The 22,590-nt window shown below is 43.2% G+C and overlaps 1 protein-coding gene across 1 annotated transcript; it reads right to left on the bottom strand.

Moving 5' to 3' along the window:
- Positions 1–357: 357 nt before the first annotated feature.
- Positions 358–21,412, bottom strand: LOC311103403 (uncharacterized protein). The gene is made up of 8 exons (XM_084144967.1): positions 21,273–21,412; positions 15,348–15,468; positions 11,647–11,794; positions 8,994–9,611; positions 8,630–8,823; positions 7,837–7,987; positions 7,009–7,107; positions 358–1,709 (listed from the first exon to the last, which is right to left on the bottom strand). Exons 1-8 carry the CDS (start codon positions 21,338–21,340, stop codon positions 1,534–1,536), a joined length of 1,575 nt encoding a protein of 524 aa, XP_084001093.1. The 5' UTR covers positions 21,341–21,412; the 3' UTR covers positions 358–1,533.
- Positions 21,413–22,590: the final 1,178 nt, after the last annotated feature.

Raw genomic sequence — 22,590 nt, 5'->3', positions numbered from 1 at the left:
AATCAGTGGAATGAAAACACCCCTGGCCACGGGCCAGGTATGACAGCAATCGATGCTTTGGTTTTATTTCCCTGGCACTGTTTCCAAATGCTAATGTTTTAGCATTTGTGGCACGAATCCCATTCAAGGCAAACCTATATTAGCATTTTTCGCGCATCATGTCCAAATAATCCGAAAGTATCTAAAATTGATTGTGAAGCGAAGTCACTTTATGATTTGATTAGGGGATTTGAATAGGGGGATTTAAAAGGACAGGGGGGTGCTAGTGTCATTCTAATATCTGAGAATGTACAAATTGAAATGCAACTGGTGTCAACCTTACTTGATCAATGAAAAGGACAGACAAGCTTACTATTTATAAAAATCTAAACCTTTATTAAATCAAGATTTAAGTGGAACAGTTAACCTAACGTGTCTCAAACTAAGACAATAGAAGGAAAAGTCATATTTGCGTATTTCTAATTTGCATATCATATTTGCGTACCTATTTAACCTACATACAAGAATATACCGTTTTTCTTTGTATATGGCAAGTAGTTAAGGTTAAGGCAAAAACTTATATTGCAAAGGTTTGTTTAGCCTACAACTAAGGAGTGTGTTTTAATGAGGGAAGAAACTGACTTAGGGCTCTATCCAATCAGATCCACTTTAGCCAACAAGTGGTGTCAGAGGTCAAACTGCTTTAGAGCTGTCAAATCCACAAAGTGGCTCCAAGCATTACACCTAACGCGGACATTGCCATTGGCTGCACGGAGTCGCGCATAACAGAAATCCCATGCAGCCAGCCTTGTTTACACATTCGAACACGGAAATGTGAGATGTAATCTACACCTCGATTAGGATGATAGAAATCCTCATGATTTCGTTTATGATTTTTCAATTTGAGCGTAATTATTTCTATATGGCCTACACTTCCTCATTCTGAACTTTAACAAGAGTGGGGCGGGTGTGGCTTTGTGACAATGATCGCAAGAGCAGCTGCTCACCTATTTGACGGCTCTAACACAATTCCACCTCTGACACTGCCAAAACATCTGCTATGCAAGAGTTTGCTATCGCCGGTTAACGCTTGATCTGATTGAATCTAGGCCTTAATCATATAATATGTGTATAAGAGAACCATACAGACAACATTAAGCCAAAATGGGCGGTAAACAACTAGCAACTAAACTTCAATAGCGTAGAGGAAAATGCAAAAGTAAAAAGTTACACAGACGTCTGGAGTAGAGGTCTTCACGGACCCACATGTACCCGAATACCCGATCCAGGACCCGAGCGGGTTCGGATCCAGAATTAATAAAGTAGCTAAAAAATGACTTTTCTGCTGCTTTTCTCATTCGGATTGGACCGGGTCTATACGGAACGGGTCTAGTTGTCATTGGGTCCGTTCGGAACGGGTCTCAATTATTATAAAAACAATTTTTTATGCATATCGGGTCCGGGTGGGAAAGCCCCAGGTCCATTTCGGAACAGGTCCAAAAGATCTCTAGTCTGGAGGCAACTTGATCCTCATGGCCAGAAGAGCACAGCCTGTCAGTCGCTGTCTGCTCCATCACTGATGATCCCCTGCAGGTTACTCCAGTCTGTGGCCCTCTTGCGCCCCCTGCCTGCGTGACTGTCCCCTTCGCTGTCTGAGCTTGAGTTGACTACACGCTTATAAGGAGAGGACTGTTGCTGCCATTTGGACACCCCTCTCCGCTTTGGACGACCTGAAAGAGGGAGAACATTAATAGTTCATTTATCAGTTAGTACGTCCATCAACGTAAACATTTTCTTTGTTTTACCCTACCACGTTCAGTCTTTATAGGTCTTTACTAATAGCCAAAGTGACACATTGATTTATGTTGAATGAGTAGGTATGTAATTTAGTTAGCAGCAGTGTCATTATAGAATAGGTAATTTACCCTTTCCGGTAAGAGGCAGATACCACTGAGGTTTTTAAATCCTGTTTAGAGACATATTTTGGCATGGCCTATAGCATCCGATTGTATTCAGGGTATCTGCAGGTTCCATGAAGTTGAATTTAAGAGACTTAAGATCTTTAATGCCACTTTGAAAACAATGTAATAAAAATGGAGGTCTGCGTGTGCCACACACCTGCTAATATTCCCATATTTTTAGGGCTGGCTCTTTCATCAAAGGCTATAGCCTACATGCCTCAGGCAGGTATGCTATTTTAGCAATTAGCATTCTCATGTAGCCTAACAGATGTAATAGCATAGTGGCTAGGCTATAGATGGCTTAAGTATGGGGTTTGCCATCTGCATTTGTTTAGGCTACCCCAATGTGCTAATCATTAGCTAGATCATAAACTAAGTGTTCAGAATTTTGGCTTCGATACCAATACCAGCTATAATGATACTCGATACCATAACGATACCACTGGAAAAAAAGACTTAAAGTCAAATATAGAGCACTGTTCAAATCAAATCAAATGTTATTTGTAACATACACGTGTTTAGCAGATGTTATTGCGGGTGTAGCGAAATGCTTGTGCTTCTAGCTCCGACTGTGCAGTAATATCTAACAAGTAATATCTAACAATTTCACAACATATACCCAATACACACAAATCTATGTAAGGAATGGAATTAAGAATATACATAAACTCATAAAAAAAAGAAACTTCCCTTTTTCAGGACCCTGTCTTTCAAAGATAATTAGTAAAAATCCAAATAACTTCACAGATCTTCATTGTAAAGGGTTTAAACACTGTTTCCCATGCATGTTCAATGAACCATAAACAATTAATGAATATGCAGCTGTGGCACGGTCGTTAAGACACTAACAGCTTACAGACGGTAGGCAATTAAGGTCGAAGTTATGAAAACTTAAGACACTAAAGAGGCCTTTCAACTGACTCTGACAAACACCAAAAGAAAGATGCCCAGGGTTCCTGCTCATCTGCATGAACGTGCCTTAGGCATGCTGCAAGGAGGCATGAGGACTGCAGATGTGGCCAGGGCAATAAATTGCAATGTCCGTACTGTGAGACGCCTAAGACAGCGCATTATATAAATACACACACACCCACAGCAAATAAAGAAACGTCCTCTCACTGTCAACTGCGTTTATTTTCAGCAAACTTAACATGTGTAAATATTTGTATGAACATAACAAGATTCAACAACTGAGACATTAACTGAACAAGTTCCACAGACGTGACTAACAGATATTGAATAATGTGTCCCTGAACAAAGGAGGGGTCAAAATCTAAAGTAACAGTCAGTATCTGGTGTGGCCACCAGCTGTATTAAGTACTGCAGTGCATCTCCTCCTCATGGACTGCACCAGACTTGCAAGTTCTTGCTGTGAGATGTTACCCCACTCTTCCACCAATGCACCTGCAAGTTCCCAGACATTTCTAGGGGGGAATGGCCCTAGCCCTCACCCTCCGATCCAACAGATCCCAGACGTGCTCAATGGGATTGAGATCCAGGCTCTTCGCTGGCCATGGCAGGACACTGACATTCCTGTCTTGCAGGAAATCACGCACAGAACCAGCAGTATGGCTGGTGGCATTGTCATGCTGGAGGGTCATGTCAGGATGAGCCTGCAGGAAGGGTACCACATGAGGGAGGAGGATATCTTCCCTGTAACGCACTGCGTTGAGATTGCCTGCAATGACAACAAACTCAGTCCGATGATGCTGTGACACAACGCCCCAGACCATGACGGACCCTCCACCTCCAAATCGATCCCGCTCCAGAGTACAGGCCTCGGTGTAACGCTCATTCCTTCGACGATAAACGCGAATCCAACCATCACCCCTGGTGAGACAAAACCGCGACTCGTCAGTGAAGAGCACTTTTGGCCAGTCCTGTCTGGTCCAGTGACAGTGTGTTTGTGCCCATAGGCGACGTTGTTGCCGGTGATGTCTGGTCAGGACCTGCCTTACAACAGGCCTACAAGCCCTCAGTCCAGCCTCTCTCAGCCTATTGCGGACAGTCTGAGCACTGATGGAGGGATTGTGCGTTCCTGGTGTAACTCAGGCAGTTGTTGTTGCCATCCCGTACCTGTCCCGCAGGTGTTTATTTATTTTATTTTACCTTTATTTAACCAGGTAAGCCAGTTGAGAACAAGTTCTCATTTACAACTGCGACCTGGCCAAGATAAAGCAAAGCAGTGCGATAAAAAACAACACAGAGTTACATATGGGGTAAACAAAACAAAGTCAGAAATACAACAGAAAATATATATACAGTGTGTGCAAATGTAGCAAGTTATGGAGGTAAGGCAATAAATAGGCCATAGTGCAAAATAATTACAATTTAGTATTAACACTGGAATGATAGATGTGCAAGAGATGGATGTGCAAATAGAGATACTGGGGTGCAAATGAGCAAAATAAATAACAATATGGGGATGAGGTATTTGGGTGGGCTAATTTCAGATGGGCTGTGTACAGGTGCAGTGATCGGTAAGGTGCTCTGACAACTGATGAATAAAGTTAGTGAGGGAGATAAGGGTCTCCAGCTTCAGAGATTTTTGCAGTTCGTTCCAGTCATTGGCAGCAGAGAACTGGAAGGAATGGCGGCCAAAGGAGGTGAAAATAAATAAAATAAATTGTATATATATATATATATATATATATATATATATATATATATATATATATATATATATATATATATATTCACTAACTGTAAGTCGCTCTGGATAAGAGCGTCTGCTAAATGACGTAAATGTAATGTAAATGTGTTGGCTTTGGGGATGACCAGTGAGATATACCTGCTGGAGCGTATACTACGGGTGGGTGTTGCTATGGTGACCAATGAGCTAAGATAAGGCGGGGATTTGCCTAGCAGTGATTTATAGATGACCTGGAGCCAGTGGGTTTGGTGACGAATATGTAGTGAGGACCAGCCAACAAGAGCGTACAGTTCACAGTGGTGGGTAGTATATGGGACTTTGGTGACAAAACGGATGGCACTGTGATAGACTACATCCAATTTGCTGAGTAGAGTGTTGGAGGCTATTTTGTAAATGACATCGCCGAAGTCAAGGATCAGAAGGATAGTCAGTTTAACGAGGGCATGTTTGGCAGCATGAGTGAAGGAGGCTTTGTTGCGAAATAGGAAGCCGATTCTAGATTTAACTTTGGATTGGAGATGCTTAATGTGAGTCTGAAAGGATAGTTTACAGTCTAACCAGACACCTAGGTATTTGTAGTTGTCCACATACTCTAGGTCAGACCCGCCGAGAGAAACGATTCTAGTCGGGCGGGCGGGTGCCAGCAGTGTTCGATTGAAGAGCATGCATTTAGTTTTACTAGTGTTTAAGAGCAGTTGGAGGCTACGGAAGGAGTGTTTTATGGCATTGAAGCTAGTTTGGAGGTTTGTTAACAGTGTCCAATGAAGGGCCAGATGTATACAAAATGGTGTCGTCTGCATAGAGGTGGATCTGAGAGTCACCAGCAGCAAGAGCGACATCATTGATATACACAGAGAATAGAGTCAGCCCGAGAATTGAACCCTATGGCACCCCCATAGACTGCCATAGGTCCAGACAACAGGCCCTCCTATTTAACACATTGAACTCTATCTGAGAAGTAGTTGGTGAACCAGGCGAGGCAGTCATTTGAGATGTACCAATCCTGTGCAGGTGTTGTTTCACGTGGTCTGCCACTGCGAGGATGATCAGCTGTCCGTCCTGTCTCCCTGTAGCGCTGTCTTAGGCGTCTCACAGTATGGACATTGCAATTTATTGCCCTGGCCACATCTGAAGTCCTCATGCCTCCTTGCACATGCCTAAGGCACGTTCACGCAGATGAGCAGGGACCTTGGTGTTTTTCAGAGTCAGTAGAAAGGCCTCTTTAGTGTCCTAAGTTTTCATAACTGTGACCTTAATTGCCTACCGTCTGTAAGCTGTTAGTGTCTTAACGACCGTTCCAAAAAGGGACGTTTCTTTTTTTGCTGAATTTATATTTATTATTTTTTGCAACTGCTCGACTTAAGAAATCTCGGTCGACCAACAGCCTATCGACCAAACAGTCGACCAGTTGACTAAATGGTGTCAGCCCTATCTCAATTACACACTCAGTTGGTAAAGTGGTGTAACTTCCTCTATATTTACAGTTGAGAAATAATGAATGCTATACTCACACTCTCCTCTTTAATAGTAACAGTCGTTGTTTAAAAAACTATTTCCCGCAATTACATTTTCAAATGTTGTTCAACTGTTGCGCTTATCAGAATGCAGCTCTCCCTTTACTCTGCGTGCAAAGGGGGAGCGGGAGTGAGAGCCAGATGCGAAATAGGGACAGGGCAGATCATTTCATTGCAGGAAGCAAGTTAATGCACCTTACTGTTGACAAAAGAATGGTTTTAGAACCCAAAAAAATCTGCAGGAACGTTGTGTAGCATAATCACCGACGTAAGCAAAATGTATTCGGTAAGAGGACAACTCTAGTTAATGTTGTGGTCTATCAAATTGTATAGGCTACCTTGTTCTCTTCGCTCTACTCGCACACACACATTATGTGCACACGCAGAGGTGCACATGCGGAGGGCTCTCGAACGTCTTGAAAGTGCGCCTCAAGTATTATTTGATGTAAAAAAATTAATAGGCATGGTGGCAACAATTAAGCAGTGGCACAATATAAAGGAAACAATGTAGTCATCTCCATCGCATGTACGAAGACCTTTGAAAACGGAATATATTACATTAAGACTTATTAAGGCCTTTAAAAATCAGATAAATGAACTTAAGACTAAGGACCCGCGGACACCCTGTTTATTGCTACTTAGGTTTATTTTTTACAACCATTCTAACTTTATTTACTTTATTGTCCATTTGATCTACAGTTTGAGTTCAGATCTACAGTTTGTGCTCTAACACTTATTCCTTGTACCAAAAGTTTAAACAAAGATTGAGAGGATTGGATAAGATTATTAAAGCAATTGAACAGAAAAACATCCACCTTGCCAATCAGAGTTCATGGTCAGGTATGCAATCAGCTAAGATCTAGAGGCAAGCAGTTGATTTAGGAGTGGGCGAAAATGTCACCTTGTGTGGTTATGATGTTGCTGACATCTAGGTCTGCCAACTCCTGAGCCTCCTCTCTCTCAAGTCTGGCATTCCTACACTTCTCTATAGAAGGCTGGCCTGAGGGGAGAGACAGAAGCCATTAGTTCCCAGCAAGTTTTCCACTGTCCAGCGATTCCACCATGGCTCACTCCACCTCATGGATATAAGCCCCTTTTATACCTGGTGCAAATGTGTCCTTTGTACTAATCTTGTCCACATTCTGATTGTCCCCAAATTTGTATACAGGTGTAGACGATTAAAAGACTCATTGTGATCAGATCATCCTGATCACCTTCAGAGGTAGTCAGGCATGCATCGTGTCTGGATAACTTACCAGTGTAGACACATCTGGACAGTGAAACCATTTTAAATCATCATTATCCCACCCTCTAAATCATTGACAGGTGGCACCATTGACTTATGGCATCAATAAGAGTCTTAAAATAAATACATTCATATTATTAAAATAATTATGCATACAGGCAAGGACCTGGAAATCTGGTCAAAATGCGGGCACAGTGGACAGATATTTTTATACCATGTGTATGAAAATGTGGGCACAATCAGAATGTCGACAAGATCAGGACAAAGGACACCTGTTAGCGCCAGGTATAAACAGGACTTTAAAAGCATCAGATGGGTGTAAACAATATAGTGGATTCGCCCTTTAACCAATCTATAGGCTACATGGCGCTAATGTGTACAATCTATCCAGTCCTTTGAAATATTTTCAATTTGGTGGAGTGAGCGAGGGCATACGGACCAAATGAGAGAATTAGAATTCATCACCCCTGCCCCTCCAATTACCTTTGACACCCAGTTCTTCAAGCTCCCTCTTCAGCACAGCCACCTTTGACTTGATGGAGTGGCAGCCATCCAGGAGCTTCTTGTAGTTCCGTCTCACACCACAGAGGGCGATGTAACGCCTCAGCCTGGTCACCGCCTTCGCCTCGTCGTCCTTCATGTTACATGGATGGAGCACATATTTCCAGGATTAGGCTAAGGCAGAGTCCAGGAAGAGCCCCTTGCCTCTACACTTTGTATTGCCTGGAAACCAGACATTGCATTGTACGTCAGGCAGAAATGAGCGTTTAAAATCAGGAAAGTTTCCTCTCACAACCTCTACAAACCAGAATGTTGAATAAAATTATATTTTAACATACTTTACCAGTTGTCCGTGCGGTTGGTCCTTTTGGTGGTAGGAATGCGAGACAATATATCCACAGGAAAGTACAATTACAAATAAAATTGTATTTAACATTGTCGTGTAGAGGTCGTGATGGGAAACTTTCCTGATTCAAAACGCGAATTTCTGCCCAACGTAGAAGTCTATGCAATTCAACGTCGGGTTTCCAGGCAACACTTTGAATAGATCAGAAGGGATTTGGCGACGCATGGGCAATACAGTAGTAGCTCCACCTTGCCTTTGGCTCGCAATTTTCACCATACTGCGTATTATATTGATCCAATACCTTCAGATCTACTTGAGTATTTGAACCAGGTCTGATGCGGCGTACAATGCGAATGTGAAAATGTGTTGGCAACTACCCATGTGCCTACTGTGTGCTTGAATTGGCATAGAAACAGCCGCTGGCCTCACCTTTCCTCCTTTGGATGCACGCTCACTGCCCTCGTCCTTTATTGGCTGCTTCGCCACAGGCTTCCTCTTTTTCACCTGTTCTGGCCTGACGTCCTCACTTTCCTTTTCGTCCTCCAATGCTGGGAGGGATGAGCCAGAGTCGGAGTCCTGGGCTGGCTCATCCTTCGTCTTAGCCATCACTTCCTCGGTTTCCTCTGAGAAGGAGGGGGGGAAAAAAACTTTAGGGAGGGGGAAATATTACATTACTTTAACCCTTGTCATTAGGGCTACGTAATGGTATCCTATCCCTGGATTTTTCGCTATGTTTGGGCCTTTCCTAGGATACATTATGCATGCACATGAACACACAAAGTTCATAACTCACCCTCTCCCCCGCTGGCTTCCTCTGAAGATGCATTATTTTCTCCCTCACTCTCTGACCTGGAGTCGTCGTCATTTCTTTGTCTTTCTACCCTGTTCTGTTCCATTACTTTGGCCTCTCCAATGCGCTCCGAGTCACTCCCAACAACCTGCACTCTCTCTCTTCTCCGCAATGGTTTTCCCTTCTTTTCCTCATTTCCACTCTCCCTCCTTCTGGTCCCTTTTGAACCCTTGCTCTGCACTTTCACATCCACATTTTTTCCTCCCGTTCTTCGTTTCCTTTTCTGTTTTTTATCCTCTTCAGAGTCCCTGTCTGAATTGACTTTGTCCTTTTCCTGTTTGTTGGTTTCATCCCCTTGTTTCTTCTTTTTGTTCTCCTCAACTTCATCAGAGTCTTGTTCTCTCTTCCTCCGATTCACCGTTTTGATCTCAACCTCACTCTCTGAGCTAATTTCCGTCTCCCCACCATTGTGTACTCCTTTGTGTCCCCCCCTTTTCTTCTTGGTGCCGGTTTGGGAAACTTGATCATCCTCTACATCACTTCCCATGTCCTTCTCCTCCTCTTCTTCCTCTCTCTGCCCTTCTCCATTTCCCACTCTCTCTATTCCAGAATCTGGGGAATCTTAAATTGTTTGAAAGAGATTTTTTTTAATCAATCGCTAAATTAGATTTGGAGAAAATATTGCTTCAAATACAGTGGCCATCACAATTTATTATATGGTAAGTCTTAATTCTTTAAAACAAATCATGGGATGAGGCTCAAGACTTCATAATAGGTTCATAATAGGCAATGTGTGTCTCAAGTTAATGTTTGACCAGCAATATGAACTGCAGCACACACTGTGGGCTTTCACTATGACAAAGGGCAGCATTTTCTTTGCACCGCTATAATTAAAAACATAGATGGGACTGCACACATAATATATGTTGAGTTGTGGACAATTCGCAACATATTTTCACTCAGGTTAATGAATAATATAGCTTTTCACAGACATCTTAAACAAAAAGTTTAATATACACTGTGTGCACAATTATTAGGCAAGTCAGTATTTTGACCATATCATCATTATTATGCATATTTCCCAACTCCAAGCTGTATAAACTGGAATGCTTATTGGATTTAAGCATATCAGGTGATGTGTATTTGTGTAATGAGGGAGGGTGTGGCCTAAGGAGATCAACACCCTATATCAAGGTGTGTATAATTATTAGGCAGCTTATTTTCCTCAGGCAAAATTGGCCAAAAAATAGATTTAACTGACTCTGAAAAGTCAAACATTTTAAAAAAGTATTTCAGAGGGATGCAGCACTCTTGAAATTGCTAAGATATTGGGGCGTGATCACAGAACCATCAAACGTTTTGTTGCAAATAGTCAACAGGGTCGCAAGAACCGTGTTCAGATAAAAAGACTCAAATTAACTGAAGAATCAAACGTGAAGCTACCAGGAACCAATTATCCTCCAGTGCTGTCATATTCCAGAACTGCAACCTATCTGGAGTGCCCAGAAGTACAAGGTGTTCAGTGCTCAGAGACATGGCCAAGGTAAGGAAGGCTGAAACCCGACCACCACTGAACAAGACACATACATTGAAACGTCAAGACTGGGCCAAGAAATATCTGAAGACAGATTTTTCAAAGGTTTTATGGACTGATGAGATGAGCGTGACACTTGACGGACCAGATGGATGGGCCCGTGGCTGGATCAGTAACGGGCATGGAGCTCCACTTCGACTCAGACGCAAGCAAGGTGGAGGTGGGGTACTGGTATGGGCTGGTATTATTAAAGATGAGCAAGTTGGACCTTTTCGGGTTGAAGATGCACTCAAACTCAACTCCCAAACCTACTGCCAGTTTTTAGAAGACACTTTCTTCAAGCAGTGGTACAGGAAAAAGTCTGCATCTTTCAAGAAGACCATGATTTTTATGCAGAACAATGCTCCATCACATGCATCGAAGTACTCCACTGCGTGGCTAGCCAGTAAAGGCCTTAAAGATGAAAGAATAATGACATGGCCCCCTTCCTCTCCTGACCTAAACCCTATTGAGAACTTGTGGTCACTTCTTAAACGGTCAATTTACGGTGAAGGAAAACAGTACCCCTCTCTGACCAGTGTCTGGGAGGCTGTGGTTGCTGCTGCACAAAAGGTTGATCGTCAACAGATCAAGAAACTGACATACTCCATGGATGGAAGGCTTATGACTGATATTGAAAAGAAGGGTGGCTATATTGGTCACTGATTTTTATTTGAAATGTCAGAAATGTTTATTTGTACATTGAGTTGTTTGTTTATTATTCTCACTTTAACAGATGAAAATAAACGAGTGAGATGGGGACCTTTTCGTTTTTCATTTTGTTGCATAATAATTCTGCACACTAATAATTGCCCAATAATTCTGCACACATAGATATTCTCCAAAGAAAGCCAAAACCTCACTTTTACTTTATTAAATATTCAGGTTTGAGGTTTATTAACATTTTGGATTGACCGAGAGCACTGCAGTTGTTCAAAAATCAAATTAATCCTCAAACATACAACTTGCCTAATAATTGTGCACACAGTGTATATAGAAATCAATAAATAGTACTGCGGACTATTTCTGTGCCGTTTAGAGTGAGGAGAATTTTACCCAAGAGCCACTACTATTGGAAATTACCCGATTGGGCCGAATGAAGTCTAGATCGCTTTGCCTTGGATTCTTCTGCTTTGGTCCTGCCTCCTTTCTCCTCACCCCTGTTCCGCTTGTTGTGGCGAGGCATCGGGGTAACGTCGAGAATGGCTTCATCGTCACTACTGTCACTGTCCTGAGAGAGGGGCAGAGGTCCCAGGTCAGATTACAATCGAGACCAGCTCCAATCGAGAACTCCTGAAAAATGCAACAGCTCAGGACTGTCGTGACAGCATGCACCGAAACGGACCATGCACATACCAGGAGCAATGAAAATGAATGTAATTTAATTGGGACTGGAAAACTGTAGCGAGTTCTCATCCGAAGTAAACTACACTGAACTAAAATATAAAACACAACAATTAGAAATATTTTACTGAGTTACAGTTCATAAGGAAATCAGTCAATTGAAATACAGTGAAAGTTTTCAGACCCCTTGACTTTTTCCACATTTTGTTACATTACAGCCTTATTCTAAAATGGATTAAATTAATTTTTTTCCTCAATCTACACACAATACCCCATAAAGACAAAGCAAAAACTGGTTTAGAAATGTTTGCACATTTATTAAAAATAAAAAACTGAAATACCTTATTTACAAATGTATTCAGACCCTTTGCTATGAGACTTGAAATTGAGCTCAGGTGCATCCTGTTTCATTGATCATCCTTGAGATGTTTGAACAACTTGATTGGAGTCCACCTGTGGTAAATTAAATTGATTGGACATTATTTGGGAAGGCACACACCTGTCTATATAAACTCCCACAGTTGACAGTGCATGTCAGAGCAAAAACCAAGCCATGAGGTCGAAGGAATTGTCCATAGACCTCAGAAAGGATTGTGTCAAGGCACAGATCTGGGGAAGGGTACCAAAAAATGTCTGCAGCATTGAAGGTCCCCAAGAACACAGTGGCCTCCATCATTCTTAAATGGAAGAAGTTTGGAACCACCAAGACTCTTCCTAGAGCTGGCCACCTGGCCAAACGGAGCAATCGGGGGAGAAGGGCCTTGGTCAGGGAGGTGACCAAGAACCCGATGGTCACTCTGACAGAGCTCCAGAGTTCCTCTGTGGAGATGGGAGAACCTTCCAGAAGGACAACCATCTCTGCAGCCCTCCAGCAATCAGGCCTTTATGGTAGAGTGGCCAGGCGGAAGCCACTCCTCAGTAAAAGGCACGACAGCCCACTTGGAGATTGCCAAAAGCCACCTAAAGACTCTCAGACCATGAGAAACAAGATTCTCTGGTCTGATGAAACCAAAATTGAACTCGTAGGCCTGAATGCCAAGTGTCACGTCTGGAGGAAAACTGCCACCATCCCTACGGTGAAGCATGGTGGTGGCAGCATGATGCTGTGGGAATGTTTTTCAGGGGCAGGGACTGGGAGACTAGTCAGGATCAAGGGAAAGATTAACAGAGCAAAGTACAGAGAGATCCTTGATGAAAACCTGCTCCAGAGCGCTCAGGACCTCAGAATGGGGCGAAGGTTCACCTTCCAACAGGACAATGACCCTAAGCACACAGCCAAGACAGCGCAGGAGTGGCTTCGGGACAAGTCTCTGAATGTCCTTGAGTGGCCCAGCCAGAGCCCGGACATGAATCCGATTGAACACATCGGGAGAGACCTGAAAATAGCTGTGCAGCGACGCTCCCCATCCAACCTGACAGAGCATAAGAGCGTCTGCAGAGAAGAATGGGAGAAACTCCCCAAATACAGGTGTGCCAAGCTTGTAGCGTCATACCCAAGAAGACTAGGCTGTAATCGCTGCCAAAGGTGCTTCAACAAAGTACTGAGCAAAGGGTTTGAATTCTTATGTAAATGTGTTCTTTCAGTAAACATTTTTTACTAACATTTCTAAAAACCAGTTTTTGCTTTGTCAATATGGGATAGTGCGTGTAGATTGAGGAGGGGGGGGAAAAACTACTTAATCCATTTTAGAATATGGCTGTAATGTAACAAATTGTGGAAAAAGTCAAAGGGTCTGAATATTTTCCGAATGCACTGTACATTCATTAGGCCCTAATCTATGGATTTCACATGGCTGGGAATACAGACATGCATCTGTTGGTCACAGATACCTAAAAAAATATATATATAAAAAAAAGCTAGGGGCATGGATCAACAAACCAGTCAGTCTGGTGTGACCACCATTTGCCTCATGCAGCGCGACACATCTCCTTTGCATAGAGTTGATCAGGCTGTTGATTGTGGCCTGTGGAATGTTGTCCCACTCCTCTTCAATGGCTGTGGGAAGTTGCTGGATATTGGCGGGAACTGGAACACGCTGTCGTACACGTCGATCCAGAGCATCCCAAACATGCTCAATGGGTGACATGTCTGGTGAGTATGCAAGCCATGGAAGAACTGGGACATTTTCAGCTTCCAGGAATTGTGTACAGATCCTTGTGACATGGGGCCGTGTATTATCGTGCTGAAACATGAAGTGATGGAGGCGGATGAATGGCACGACAACGCATTAAAATTGCCATCGACAAAATGCAATTGTGTTCGTTGTCCATAGTTTATGCCTGCCCATACCATAACCCTACCATGGAGTACTCGGTTCACAACGTTGACATCAGACGCCCAAACGACGCTTTACACGCTGTCTGCCATCTGCCAGGTAAAGTTGAAACCGGTATTCATCCATGAAGAGCACACTTCTCCAGCGTGCCAATGGTCATCGAAGGTGAGCATTTGCCCACTGAAGTCAGTTACGACGACAAACTGCAGTCAGGTCAAGACCCTGGTGAGACGACGAGGACGCAGATGAGCTTCTGAGAGTTTGTGAAGAAATTCTTCAGTTGTGCAAACCCACAGTTTCATCAGCTGTCCGGGTGAAGAAGCCGGATGTGGAGGTCCTGGGCTTTCATGGTTACACATGGTCTGCGGTTGTGAGGCTGGTTGGACGTACTGCCAAATTCTCCAAAAAGATGTTGGAGGCAGTTTATGGTAGAGAAATGTCAGCATGCCAATTGCACACTCCCTCAAAACTTGAGACATCTGTGGCATTGTGTTGTGTGACAAAACTGCACATTTTAGAGTGGCCTTTTATTGTCCCCAGCACAAGGTGCACCTCTGTAATGATCATGCTGTTTAATCAGCTTCTTGATATGCCACACCTGTCAGGTGGATGGATTATCTTGGCAAAGGAGGAATGCTCACTAACAGGAATGTAAAGACATTTGTGCACAAAATGTGAGAAATAAGCTTTTTGTGAGTCTGGAAAATTTCTGGGATCTTTTTTTCAGCTCATGAAACATGGGACCAACACTTTACATGTTGTGTTTAGATTTTTATTCAGTGTATTTAAGAACTGTACTTTAAAATTCACACTCCTGACCACCCAAGATCTTTTCACCTAATAACTTCAGATCTGTGTGTAATCAATGGAGAAAGGAAGTATTTTATCAAAAGTTATGGGGCATCAAACTGTGAAAAATGGTAGGACAGCAGTTCTGGGTCAAATACATGTCAAAATCTTTACTTACAAATACATACAGACATAGCCTACACATGAAAGTACTTGCAGTCTGCTTGATTTAGGTTGAGGGTTTGCACTTTTGAGACTATTCAATTGGTTCCATTGTACTGGGCAAACTAAATTGAGTGCAATTAAAGTACTTGATCCAGGTCTGAGGGAGATGTATTGATTGACAAAATCATATCAACTCACGAACATCTTTACCTGCATCCTCATCAGTTCCTCCTCTACCACTCTCTTCATCAACTGTCTGTCCTCCTGGCTTAGTGAGTCCCGGCCAACAGATGCCAAATACCGCCCTCTTAAGATGGCAAGAGTCAATGTGCTAGGAGACAGAAAAAATAAAGAAAATAAATACACATACATTTTGAATGAAACAGAGAATGGAAACTGACAGTATGGTATATTCTTTGGAATGTTTCAAGAATAATCTTACCCAAAACGAATATGATGTGGGTACAGTACATAGTACTTTATTGGCAACTTTGGTATTTGCAGAGGTTGTAAAAAGTATCCCTGGGAAGTTGGAACTCACCAGTGTAAAAGCCTTAAAATCAGCAGCCCTGCCACTTCTGATATATAGTGCATTCAGAACGTATTCAGACCCCTTCACTTTTCCCAAATTTTGTTTAGTTACAGCCTTATTCGAAAATTGATTAAATAGTTTTTTCCCCTCATCAATCTACACACAACACCCCATAACAACAAAGTACATTTACATAAGTATTCAGACCCTTTACTCAGTACTTTGTTGAAGCACCTTTGGCAACGATTACAGCCTTGAGTATGACGCTACAAGCTTGGCGCCCCTGTATTTGGGCAGTTTCTCCCATTCTTCTCTGCAGATCCTCTCAAGCTCTGTTAGGTTAGATGGGGAGCGTCGCTGCACAGCTATTTTCAGGTCTCTCCAGAGATGTTCGATCGAGTTCAAGTCCGGGGTCTGGCTGGGCCACTCAAGGACATTGAGAGACTTGTCCCGAAGTCACTCCTGCGTTGTCTTGGCTGTGTGCTTAGGGTCGTTGTCCTGTTGTAAGGTGAACCTTGGCCCCAGTCTGAGGTCCTGAGTGCTCTGGAGCAGATTTTCATAAAGGATCTCTCTGTACTTCGCTCCGTTCATCTTTCCCTCAATCCTGACTAGTCTCCCAGTCCCTGCCGCTGAAAAAACATCCCCACAGCATGATGCTGCCACCACCATGCTTCACCGTAGGGATTGATGAGCGGTGCCTGGTTTCCTCCAGACGTGACGCTTCGCATTCAGGCCTAAGAGTTCAAACTTGATTTCATCAGACCAGAGAAAATTGTTTCTCATGGTCTGAGAGTCCTTTAGGTGCCTTTTGGCAAACTCCAAGCGGGCTGTCATGTACCTTTTACTGAGGAGTGGCTTCCGTCTGGCTACTAGAATAAAGGCCTGATTGGTGGAGTGCTGCAGAGATGGTTGTCCTTCTGGAAGGTTCTCCCATCTCCACAGAGGAACTCTGGAGCTCTGTCAGAGTGACCATCGGGTTCTTGGTCACCTCCATGACCAAGGACCTTCTCCTCCGATTGCTCAGTTTGGCCAGGTGGCCAGCTCTAGGAAGAGTCTTGGTGGTTCCAAACTTCTTCCATTTAAGAATGATGGAGGCCACTGTGTTCTTGGGGACATTCAATGCTGCAGACATTTTTTGGTACCTCCCCAGATCTGTGCCTCGATACAATCCTGTCTCGGAGCTCTCTGGACAATTCCTTCGACCTCATAATAATAATAATAATAATATGCCATTTAGCAGACGCTTTTATCCAAAGCGACTTACAGTCATGTGTGCATACGTTTTTACGTATGGGTGGTCCCGGGGATCGAACCCACTACCCTGGCGTTACAAGCGCCATGCTCTACCAATTGAGCTACAGAGGACCACATGGCTTGGTTCTTGCTCTGACATGCACTGTCAACTGTGGGACCTTATACAGACAGGTGTGTGCCTTTCCAAATCATGTCCAATCAATTGAGTTTACCACAGGTGGACTCCAATTAGGTTGTAGAAACGTCTCAAGGATGATCAATGGAAACAGGATGCACCAGAGCTCAATTTCGAGTCTCATAACAAAGGATCTGAATACTTATGTAAATAAGGTATGTTTTTTATTTAGCAAAGATTCCTAAAAACCTGTTTTCGCTTTGTCATTATGGGGTATTGTGTGTAGATTGATGAGCACATTTTTTTTTTTTTTATCCATTTCAGAATAAGGCTGTAGGATAACAAAATGTGGAAAAAGTCAAAGGGTCTGAATACTTTCCGAATGCACTGTAGAAACAAAATAGATTAAATTGTTGTAATGCGCCCTTGTGCACGCCAGTATGTTGGTAGCTCTGCCAGCCTATGACACCAGTAGGTCAGTCGATAGGAGAATATCTTCCATTTGTTCTAATTATTAGCTTTGTTCGAACAGGGCGAAAATAGTATTCTCCATGCTGCGAACTGTTCTGCTGCCTTGCGAAGCACATGTGCATCAAGTAGGGAAAATGCGGACTAGACATCCGGTAAAAACAACATATGGCAAAACGCATGTGCATCTGGTAGACATATGGCAGACTGAGTACCACAATATGAGTCATAATACTCATTAAACCTAGCGGTCAAACAAGGAAATGGTTCCAATCGTTTGTCCACCATTCATGTTTTTTTTCCTGTACAAATTGGTAGTTACAGTCTTGTCCCATCGCTGCAACTCCCATACGGACTCGGGAGACGTGAAGGTTGAGAGCCATGAATCCTAAAAAAAACACGACCCTGCCAAGCCACACTGCTTCTTGACACACTGCTCGATTAACCCGGAAGCCAGCCACACCAATGTGTCGGAGGAAACACCGTACAATTGGCGACCGGGTCAGTGTGCATGCGCCCGGCCCGCCACAATGAGTCGCTAGAGCGCGATGGGACAAGGACATCCCGGCCGGCCAAACCCTCCCCTAACCTGGACGACGCTGGGCCAATTGTGCACCACGTCATGGGTCTCCTGGTCGCGGCCAGCTGCGACACAGCCTGGGATCGAACCCGGGTTTGTAGTGACGCCTCAAGCACTGCGATGCAGTGCCTTAGACCGCTGTGCCACTCAGGAGGACCACCATTCATTTTTTCATAGGGGATTTTAGAACCACTTAAAATAAAAGCTGTGTTTCGTGTAGGCTTATCCTGGCGTGACGTTTTGATAACCATGTAATTCTCTCTAGGACAAGTTCACTTTTATCAATATATTCACCTGTATTTACACCCCCCAAAATTAAGCGCTAATTAGCTGCTAATGTGGCTATCAAAGAATTACCAATGCCATGATGATCTGGACGAGACTGCCGTATAGAGGCAAAAGGAAAAATCTCTGAATTTACTATCTAATGTTAGCTACATTTAGTCATTTATCTTTATTTAACTAGGCAAGTCAGTTAAAAACAAATTCTTATTTACAATGACGGCCTACCAAAAGGCAAAAGGCCTCCAGCAGGGAAGGGGCTGGAATTAAAAATGAGAAGAAAAAACAAATATATAGGACAAGAACACACATCACGACAAGAGGGACACCACAACACTACATAAAGAGAGACCTAAGACAAACAGCATGGTAGCAATATTGCGGCCAGCACTAGCAGGTGGAACTAACATCTAAAAGCCAATTTATGCTTGATCTGAAATGTGGTCGGAGGCTCTGGAGGGTGTGACGCAATAATATAATATAATAATATGCCATTTAGCAGACACTTTTATCCAAAGCGACTTACAGTCATGTGTGCATACATTTTTGTGTATGGGTGGTCCCGGGGATCGAACCCACTACCCTGGCGTTACAAGCGCCGTGCTCTACCAGCTGAGCTACAGAGGACCACGTAATTGTGTAACGTCCAGAGGCCAAATTGAGCACCGTACCGCATCGCCATGCGCCTCCCAAATGTTGTAACAATGCGGAGGCCTCCATATAGCTCCGCATTGACATGATTGGTTGGCGGTAGGTGGGGGCGGGAGGTCCTTCGAAGCAGGAAGATCTAGTTTCAGGGAAACTTGGCCGGACAAGTTTTTCATGTGTAGGATGTCGGACGGAAAAAATATGGCGGAAGTGGATGATGAAGTGGATTCTGAATCTAATGGCGGTAGAATCAAGGAGAATCAGAATATTGTCCAAAAGAATGGAAAATTGAGAAAAGTAGATGAGAATGTCACTTCGTATCTTGTAGGAGTACGGTTTGTAAATGAGGAGCAGCTGATCGAATTACCAATCTTGAGGAATCCATTTGAGATATCCAAACTGGTGGTGTGCTGGGTAGAGTGAAGGCTGTGAGGATCACGAGAGGTGGGCTGGTTTTGATTTTTTGTGCTTCTGAGGATCAGAAGAAACATGTCTTGTGAAGTGTCATGCGTGTCTCTTAGGAACAAGGCACCCCTCAAGGGGGTTATCTTTGGAGTCTCGTGGGAAGTAGATTTTGAAGAGATGAAAAATATTCCTGGAGTGATTGATGCAGGTCGGATGAATCGGGTGGTGAATGAAGAAAAAGTGAAGAGTTTGTTCTTTTTTTTATTTTTATATTGAGTCTCTCCCTACTCAAGTGCAGTTAGGGTATATTAACTACAGAGTCAGAGCATCTATCCCAAGACCAATGCAGTGTGATCACTGTAAAGTTTTTGGTCATGTTTCAAGTGTTTGCAGAAGGGAGAAGCCAATATGTCCAAGTTGTGGAAAATACCATGTTATGTGTTATAAAAGTGATGTAAATGTGACATGTTGCAATTGTGGTGGGAACCATGAAGCCACGTCTTTTGAATGCCCGACAAGGGTGAAAGAGAATGAGGTGGCCAAAGTCAGGGCTATCCAGAGCATTTCTTATGCAGCAGCTGTTAATGGGTTAAGGGTTTGAATGGTGCACTTGAAGAGTCCATGGTGGTGGATAGGCCTTCACTGCAGGCTTCAGGGGTTGCCTTTCACCAGCAGGATCCTGACATTTTAAAGGTTAAGAAGGTGGACTTCGTGGCCTTTATAGCTATGGTGATTAATGGCACTGCCAAGGTGGAGAGAAGGTCCAGGAAGATAGAAATCATTGTGGAAGCGGCGGAGAGGTTCCTGGGGCTTAAAAGATTTATTGGCGAAGGAGTTACATGGAATATTGTCACAAACCGTACCACCCTCTCAGTCCCTAGAGCCTGAGAAGGGAGATATGGAGAATTGGAAGAAGTGGGAGTTTTGTTTTGTCAATGTACTATTTTTATTTGGGTGGATTATGTTAGTTTCCCTATTATGTATGGGTTTTCTTTTTACCTTGTTTTGGTTTCAACCCGTCCAGTTGGTGGCGGCAATAAAGGTTTTTCGATTGTAGTCTGCCATAAAACCCACAGAAGAAGACAACTTCCTTCACAAGTGCTCTGTGTAGTATGAATGCTATGACTTCTGCAGAGGCCGTATCACCGTAAATGCTGCATGGCCAATACAGACCTCTGATTGACCTTACATCGCCTTTTATGAACGAGTCATTAAAAAAACGAATCATAACTCTTGAGTCAGTAAAAAGAGTCGTTCAAAAATAACGAATCGTTCGCGAACTGCATCACTAAACGAATGGGGCGGCGCACAATTGGCCCAGCGTCGTCCAGGGTAGGGGAGGGAATGGCCGGCAGGGATGTAGCTCAGTTGGTAGAGCATGGCGTTTGCAACGCCAGGGTTGTGGGTTCGATTCCCATGGGGGGGCCAGTATAAAAAATGATGTATGCACTCACTAACTGTAAGTCGCTCTGGATAAGAGCGTCTACTAAATGACTAAAATGTAAATGTAAAAGTACTTATGGGTGTTGTGGACGAGGCACTGGCTGTTTTACGAGTGGTCTGAGGCAGTCGGTAATTAATGAGCGTTTTCAAGTGCAACTTTAGATGGTTTAGGGAGACAGCTCGAGACTTAACAATGCTCCTAAGAAGGTTCTAACGATGAACTTAGTTTTTGGGAAACCGGGCCCTGGGCGTTAAAGAGGAGACACGGCATACTCGTCGTCAACATACTGGGGCACATGCAAGCCAACAACCACGCACGAGCGGTTATGGTATTTTACAACTTTACCATAAGCTAGCAGGAATTTCCATGCATGATTTCGTCTAAAGAAATTGCAAAAGGGAGTTTACCTCAGGTCAGGACACTCACGGAGTTGTCCAGAAACGAACCTCCGAATCTGTGTTTCTTCCGCTGACATTTTATGTAGCTAGATAATGTTGCCTCTTGCTTTTTTCCCTCCTTTAGGTTTGGCACGAAATTGCGTAAGCGTAATGACGCAACTAGCTACGTGTACTTGCTATGTTTGTGTCGTCATGTGGCTTTCAAGACAACTGGGAACTCGCAAAAAATCGAGGTCAAATCATGACGTCAGTGATCTTCAGGTTGGAGCTCTGGAATTCCGAGTTGGATGACCGTTCAAATGATTTTTCCCATTCGGATAGTTTTTTAAATTATTTTTTACGCCTGCTATGTTAGGTTCGTCACTAGTTAACACAGCCACAAGTATGGCTAAACCCCGCCTATATCTACAATATTTGTTAAAATTTGATTTTAAATGTAACCAAGTGCATGATTTAGGCAGGAGCTCATAGGAGCAGAGTACCGGCACCTTAACATTTCTACTGCTTGAGCTTCTGTTCCTATTATAGAATCTTAGGAAAAGTATTGTGGCGCTCCTTCACCTAAATGTAAACAGTGCAGTCACCCAAAATGAGCACCAGCAACTATTTCAGTCGAAGTCAAGCATTGACCTAAACTGCTACCTTAAATTGAGACCAAAAAGCTAATTTGGTTTCATTACATTTTACAACAGGCCTAACCAATTTACCGTATGTTTGGCTCTACCACAGTTACCTAGAGGTGCATCTCAATAGTATAACATGGCCTTCGTCATTCACCTGCGTTAATGGTAAATAAATTGTTAAGGTGAAAGCAAATTCCTCTGTCCATTCAAGAAGATTAAGAGGACAGGAAGAGTGGGATTTTCCACTCAATCCAACACACAAAACACCAAGATGCAGGTTTTAGACTTTTATTGAGAATGTTGATGGTCCATAAAATATCTAAACCACAGACAGTTACAATATCATAAAGAACATTTGACGAAAAAATATGTTTTGCGCATCTTGGCAGACATTATGGGCCGTTTCCTAGACCCAGATTACGCCCCTAGTCCTGGATTCAAAAAACATTTGCAAATGCGTTTTATTCCAGGACTGCCCCAAGCATTTTTTTCTAGGATTAGGATGTGAGATTTACCTGCCATATTACTTGCGTCTATGGGTTAACAAGTGTCCAATAATAACCATTGGGACATACAAAAACACTTCCCAGGTTCAGATCACCTCTTACATTTCACCTGGGAAAAAAATGGCCTTCCCTTTTTGTGATCAGACTTTACTGTGACAAAGGAATATGTACCAAATTGAATACCAAGACTTAATCAAA

This window comes from Coregonus lavaretus (assembly GCF_964263955.1).
Source record: "Coregonus lavaretus genome assembly, chromosome: 28".
Taxonomy (NCBI): Eukaryota; Metazoa; Chordata; class Actinopteri; order Salmoniformes; family Salmonidae; genus Coregonus; species Coregonus lavaretus.
This window is presented reverse-complemented; position numbering and strand designations above follow the sequence as displayed.

Excerpts from the sequence above, each read along its gene's own strand:
- LOC311103403 (XM_084144967.1), bottom strand. The coding sequence starts at position 21,340 with ATGTCAGCGGAAGAAACACAGATTCGGAGGTTCGTTTCTGGACAACTC. Across the intron at positions 9,612-11,646 it reads ACTTCATTCGGCCCAATCGG|ATTCCCCAGATTCTGGAATA; the intron begins GTAATTTCCAAT and ends AAACAATTTAAG. Across the intron at positions 7,988-8,629 it reads GTGCATCCAAAGGAGGAAAG|GACGACGAGGCGAAGGCGGT; the intron begins GTGAGGCCAGCG and ends TGTAACATGAAG.